Source organism: Eriocheir sinensis, unplaced genomic scaffold, assembly GCF_024679095.1.
Source record: "Eriocheir sinensis breed Jianghai 21 unplaced genomic scaffold, ASM2467909v1 Scaffold1249, whole genome shotgun sequence".
In the NCBI taxonomy this organism is placed as follows: domain Eukaryota; kingdom Metazoa; phylum Arthropoda; class Malacostraca; order Decapoda; family Varunidae; genus Eriocheir; species Eriocheir sinensis.
This window is the reverse complement of record NW_026110572.1, coordinates 52,501-59,708: the sequence shown is the minus strand read 5'-3', so window position 1 is coordinate 59,708 and position 7,208 is coordinate 52,501. Positions and strand designations below refer to the sequence as shown.

General features: G+C 41.8%; 1 protein-coding gene across 1 annotated transcript in view; it reads left to right on the top strand.

Moving 5' to 3' along the window:
- Positions 1 to 1,044: 1,044 nt before the first annotated feature.
- LOC126989627 (ankyrin-1-like) overlaps positions 1,045 to 7,208 on the top strand; it is a gene marked incomplete at its 3' end in the record, with an annotated part of 55,812 nt that continues 49,648 nt past the window's right edge. Inside the window, exons 1-2 of the mRNA XM_050848231.1 lie at positions 1,045 to 1,068; positions 6,153 to 6,453. Coding sequence (XP_050704188.1) covers positions 1,045 to 1,068; positions 6,153 to 6,453 — 325 coding nt within the window. The remainder of the gene's footprint in view (positions 1,069 to 6,152; positions 6,454 to 7,208) is intronic.

Sequence of the window (7,208 nt, the reverse complement as noted above, 5' to 3'; positions counted from 1 at the left end):
ATAATCACAATCCTGTCCCACTCACAATCCTACTACACCTCTTCTCACATTATAATCCCCAGGACAAAACAGTCGGTTTCCCTTAGATTCTCGAATTTCTACTCACGATTAAGATCACAACAGCCATTCTCAGCTGAGTGAGTAGCAGCACTGCTTGAAGCGAGTGCAAGGCTCGGTCTGCCCATGCCACTGTTGTTTAGGTCATTTTTCCTTGCTTGAGGCGGAACTACATCCTTGACACGCCTTCATTTTCTACGTAACCAGTAGCCAATACTTCCTGTCAACAACCATTGGCTCGCTCATTATGTTGTATCTTTTACTTCTGCCATTCGTGGCTCACTCTTAAGACACTCCCACAGTGACTTCGCTGTTCAGTTATTCGCTTATAGCGTTTCGTCACACTGCACGTGACAGTTAGAGTGTTCTGAATGGTTATCCACACCTTCTGACCACGCCTACTGGGTATCTGTTTCCTGTATGTGGGTCTGAGTATTTTCCGTAACCTCTCTTAGTAGTGTTAGCGCTTATCAGATGTTTACGACTTGTATATCTGACTAATTACTTTCCTTCCCTCTCCTATCATATTTACAATTCTTGTCTCCACATCTTCCTCCGGTATTTGCCTCTGATTGGGGTCACTATTAATTAACTGTGGAGTTATGGTCTTCTGGGTCCCGACAATAGTAGAACTGAACAGAGTAGAGATTGCTGTCAGTAGCCTCAGAAATCTGTGTTTCGGTGAGGAAGAGAAGATGAGGTTTAGAGAAGGAGAGATGGTGTTCCACAGAATGAAAATTAGAATTAAGACCGCGAATGTTGCAGAAATTGATAAGAAAGAGGTTCGAGGAGTTATCGAGACACTTCTCAGGTCGGCAGCCAGAAGGGGAGTCCTCCCTGGGGGAATTTGTGCCTCCCTCCCCCCAGGAGGAGACTCCGAGGCAGGATGAAGGTACGCCATTTTGAGATTTGAATCTTGTGAAAAGGTGTGTATGTTGTGTGAATGTAGTGTGGTGTGGATAGAAAGAGGATCTGCCTTTAGAGAGCATGCTGAAGTACTCTCCGGTGTCGGTGAGACAATAGGGAAACGGTTATTGAGGACATGGGAAGGATCTTCCTTGCTCTACTGACAGACCTTGCACACCCAGCGCTCTTCTAGGCCTTCGTCTCATTCTCACCCTACTCACTTCAGCCTTCCACACTCTTTTCGTCAAACGTTCCTCACCCATTTTTACCATGTGCCCATACCAACTCAGCACCCTCTGATCCACCTTTTCAAACAGCTTTCTCACCACTTTCGTTCTCTACCTCATTTCTCACTCTGTCCATTCTCGTTACACCTTCCATACTCCTCAGGCACCTCATCTCAAACACATCCAACCTCTTCTTCTCGTCCTGTCTCACATTCCACGTTTCGGTCCCATACAGAGCTGTGGGCACAGCTACTCCCTCATACAGCCTTCTCTTTGCATTCATTCCTTTAGGCTCTGTTGCTCAATACACTCTTCATTCCACCCATACATTTACTTGTTTCTTTCACTCTGTTTCCAACCTCCACATCCACACTCCCATTTACTGCTACATGCCACCCCAGATACTTGAAGCTCTCAACTTCCTCCAGCAGCTCCCCATTCAGCCTCACATTCATTCTGCCACCATCAGCATCCCTTACACATCTCATAACCTTGCTTTTTCCCGCATACACTCTCAACGTTCTTCTTTCACACACTCTGCCAAACTCTGTCACCAGATTTTGTAGGCCCTCCTCACACTCTGCCACAAGGACAGTGTCATCCGCAAATAACAACTGGCCTATCTTCCACTCCCTTTCATTTTCACGCACCAGTGCCAAGCCCTCACCTTGCACTCTTGCATTCATTTCCCTCACTACTCCATCCATGTACACGTTAAACAGCCACAGTGACATCACACAACCTTGCCGCAACCCCACATTCACCTCGAACCAATCCCTCTCACCTTTACCAACTCTCCCACATGCCCTACTATTCCTATAAAAGCTTTTCACGGCAGACAATAACCTACCTCCTATTCCATACATCCGCATTACACTCCATAATGCCTCCCTATCAACTCTATCATAGGCTTTCTCCAGGTCCATAAAGGCCTCACCGCTTGTTGGAAGGAGAAGCTTGTCATAGGAGTACTTTACAGACCGCCCAACCTTAACAAGGATAGTGGCGTCAAGAAAGTAAGCAGCTGCAAAGGATTAGGAGAGTGAGATCAGAAGTAGGCCAGGACCCGGAGCAGGGAGGGGCGTTAATAGTTTAGAATAGGGCTCACTGGGTATTCGGTTTTATTAACAGAACGGTAACCAATAAAAGTGCAGAGGTCATACTCAGACTCTATTTAGCGTTAGTTAGGCCACACTTAGACTATGCTGTCCAGTTTTGGTGCCCACACTACAGAATGGACATCAACTTGCTGAAATCAGTTCAGAGGAGGATGACCAAGATGATTCAGGGACTGAGGAACCTCCCATATCAAGACAGGCTGAAACATCTCAACTTACATTCACTAGACAAACGAAGAGTGTGGGGAGATCTGATAGAATTATCAAAATGGGTCAAGGGTTACAACAAAGGCGATATAAGTAAAGTACTGAGAATTAGACAGCAGGATAGAACACGCAGTAATGGATTTACATTAGAAAAGTATAGATTTAGGAGTGAAATAGGTAAGCATTGGTCTAGTAATAGGGTGGTGGGGGAATGGAATAGACTCGGCAATCACATAGTGAGTGCAGGGACGATAGCTTGTTTTAAGAGTAGACTGGATAGCTACATGGACGAGGATGACAGGTGGTAGTGGCGGGGGTGGCGGGGCAGAGTCTGGAGCTGCCCTGTGTAGGAAATTAGGCCTCTTGCTGTCTCCCCATGTTCTTATGTTCTTATGTTCTTATGTTCAAACACCTGATCCATGTACCCTCTGCCGCTCCTAACCCCACACTGCTCCTCACCAACCATACAATCTGTCCCGCATCGGTCCCTATCAATCAATACTCTCCCATACACCTTGCCAACCACGCTCAACAAACTGATACCCCTAAAACTACCACACTCATACTTATCACCTTTACCTTTGTACAGTGGCACTACACATTCACTCTTCCGCTCCAAGGGGACGGCCCCCTCCCTGAAACACTCGTTGAACAGCCTCACCAACCACTGTATATATATATATATATATATATATATATATATATATATATATATATATATATATATATATATATATATATATATATATATATATATATATATATATATATATATATATATATATATCTATATATATATAGATATATCTATATATATATATATATATATAGATATATATATATATATATATATATATATATATATATATATATATATATATATTTTTATATATATATATACAAAGGAGGCAGCTCAAGGGCACACAAAAGGAAGCAATAAAAAAGCCGCTACTCGCTGCTCTAAAAAAAGAATCAAAGAGGTGGCCGAAAGATAGGTCAATTTCGGGAGAGGTGTCCTGACACCTCCTCTTGAAAGAGTTCAAGTCGTAGGCAGAAGGAAATACAGATGAAGGAAGATTGTTCCAGAGTTTACCAGCGTGAGGGATGAAAGAGTGAAGATGCTGGTTAACTCTTGCATAAGGGTTTGGACAGTATTGGAATGAGCTTGAGTCATGTGGTGTGGGGCCGCGAGGGGGCAACACGGCGGTGGAGTTTAAGAGGTAGAAGACTTGATGAGACGAAGAGCCTCTTGACTCTACTCTGCACAAACGAGGTGGAGTCTATGTGTGTAGCCCCCGACACGTGAGATGCATACTCCATACGAGGTCGGACAGGACCCTGTATATGGATAGGAACTGTGCGGGGAAAAGAACTGGCAGGTGGAGAGGTGTCTTGATACACTCTTCTTGAAAGAGGTCAAGTCATAGGCAGGAAATACAGACGAAGGAAGAATGTTCCAGAGTTTACCACTGAAGGGATGAAAGAATGGAGATGCTGTTTAACTCTTGCATAAGGGGTTTGGAAAGTATAGGGATGAGCTTGAGTAGAAAGTCGTGTGCAGCGGGGCCGCGGGAGGGGGTGAGGAATGCAGTTAGCAATTTCAGAAGAGCATTCAGCATGAAAATATCGATAGAAGATAGAAAGAGATGCAACATGGCGGCGAAAGTTAAGAGGTAAAAGGCTGTCAGTAAGAGGAGGAAAGTTGATGAGACGAGGAACCATATACTCCACTCTGTCCAGAAGAGCTGTGTGGTGGGTCCCCCTCCCCACACACACACGTGAGATCCATACTCCATACGAGGGCGGAAAAGTCTCCAATATTGGAAGCATCTGTGCGGGGGAGAAGAACTAGCGGAGACGATACAGAACGCCCAACCTCGAGGAAGCTGATTTAGTAATAGAAGGGATGTAAAGTTTCCAGTTGAGATTTTGAGCTAAGGATAGGCCGAGGATATTTAGTGTTGAAGAAGGTGACAGCTGAGTGTTGTCGAAGAATAGGGAATAGGTGTTTGGAAGATTGTGTCGAGTTGATAGGTGGAGAAATTGGGTTTTTCAGGCATTACAGGACACAAGGTTCCTTTACTAATCGGAAATGATAGCAAGGTCTAGTGTTAAGCGTTCTGCCGCCTCCAGTCTGGAGTCATTCTATACTTTGTTTCATGTTATCTGTCCACTCACAGCGTCAATCTCCATGGGTGTGGCACCTGCGCATTGTAGCTCATGATTGGGTGAGAATTGTCATGTCCGATATCGTTGGCCACGTGCGATTAATGGTCAAACTTTCGTCAGTAATATATATGAATGTTTTTATGTACAAAGAAACCATGACACGTCCTTATGTACATCTCAAACACGCCGATCTGCATGGATAACACACCATACAGGCACACGAAAGACAAGCTTGTGTCAGACAGCGAGGGCAGATCATACGCGAGCTAACAACAGGCTTAAAGTAATAACCTTTATTTCATTCAAGATACAGAAAATACACCAGGTTCTTTAAGTGTAAGAAAAATGTTCTTTAATAATTCCTTGCATGTAAATCACGTGGCTAATACTTGACGCAGCAAGAAACATTACTAATGTGAGGCTTGGCTATTCCCATCGTGTGCTGTACGGCATAGTAGCGAGGCACATCGGCATGTTTGGGATTTATATGCCAAGGTGTGATGTTTTTTGTATACGTAAACATTCAAACATATCCTTGCAAATAAGGAATGAATATTTATCGCCACAGTTTCTTTTCCCTCCATCACGAGGCAGCAATGCGCGTGTGCCACGCCCACACTCGCGAGTGGACGGATGGACCGAACCCGACTACAGCAGAAGTGGCAGCAGCAGTGCCACTGGCACTGACATTGTCACTGTTATCCCCGCCACTATTGATGCTGTTACTGCCGCTGATAAAAGGCTCATTACCTCTGGGATTGTTAATGACCATTACTACTATTATTAGATCATTATTATTATTATTATTATTATTATTATTATTATTATTATTATTATTATTATTATTATTATTATTATTATTATTATTATTATTATTATTATTATTATTATTATTATTATTATTATTATTATTATTATTATTATTATTATTATTATTATTATTATTATTATTATTATTATTATTATTATTATTATTATTATTATTATTATTATTATTATTATTATTATTATCATTATCATTATCATTATCATTATCATTATCATTATTATTATTATTATTATAATTATTATCATTATTATTATTATTATTATTATTATTATTATTATTATTATTATTATTATTATTATTATTATTATTATTAGTATTATTATAGTTATTATAATCATAATTATTATTATTATTATTATTATTATTATTATTATTATTATTATTATTATTATTATTATTATTATTATTATTATTATTATTATTATTATTATTATTATTATTATTATTATTATTATTATTATTATTATTATTATAATTACAATTATTAAAACTAATGTTCAGTAAACTATTAAAATAATTCTTTCCTTTTGAAGCTTCTCGTGAGGGAAGTTGTCGTGTTCGTCGTCAATTATTGATACATTTAATGTGTTTTGGACGGTGAATATTAACGGTGGTGTGTGTTTGTCTCCCCACACACAGGAGCTCATCATCGCCGTAGAGGTAGGAGACGAGGTCAGGGTCAGGGACGTCCTCGCCAGGGGAGGAGACCCCAAGGTGACCATCCCAACTGACAGTGGTACGTCGGAGTGCCTGGTACAGTTTGCTGCAGACCGTGACCACGCCCACCTCCTGCCCTGCCTGCTGGGGGCGGGGCTCAGCGTGGAGGGCAGCGGCACCCACGACCAAACACCACTGATGGTGGCTGCCACAAAGGGCCACAAAACGACGTTAGAGAAGCTGCTCAGCCTTGGTGCCGACCCGCTGGCTGTTGACAATGGAGGTGAGTGGGTGTGGCGGTGGTGGTGGTGGTGATTTTTAAGGTGGTGGTGGTCGTGGTAAGGCGGTGATTTTTAAGGTATTGCTGTTGTTGTTGGTGGTGGTAGGATATGATTTTTAAGGTGATGGTGGTTACGGTGGGGATTTTTAAGGTGGTGGTGATGTTGTTGTTGTTGTTGTTGGTGGTGGTGGTAAGGTATGATTTTTAAGGTGATGGCGATGTTGTTGTTGGTGGTGGTGGTGGTGGAAAGGTGGTGATTTTTAAGGTGATGGTGATGTTGTTGTTGTTGGTGGTGTTGGTGGTGGTAAGGTGTTGATTTTTAAGGTGGTGGTGATGTTGTTGTTGTTGGTGGTGTTGGTGGTGGTAAGGTGTTGATTTTTAAGGTGGTTGTGATGTTGTTGTTGTTGGTGGTGGTGATGGTGGTAAGGTGGTGATTTTTAAGGTGGTGGTGATGTTGTTGTTGTTGTTGGTGGTGGTGGTAAGGTGGTGATTTTTAAGTTGTTGTTGTTGGTGGTGGTATGGTGGTGATTTTTAAGGTGGTGGTGGTGGTGGTATGGTAGTGTTTTTAAAGTGGTTTGGCTCGGCTTTCATGTTTGGATAGTTAAAAGAGAGAAGGGATAGGGTAGGAAAAGGTTGGAGAAATTTGAAAAGTAGGAGAGATAAAAGGTGGCGGGCTGTCCCTTGCTTTATACATGTTTTCTATCTATCTAGGTGTGTAGGTACTGACGTCTATGGCTTTGGTCTTGGATTTGGTATAT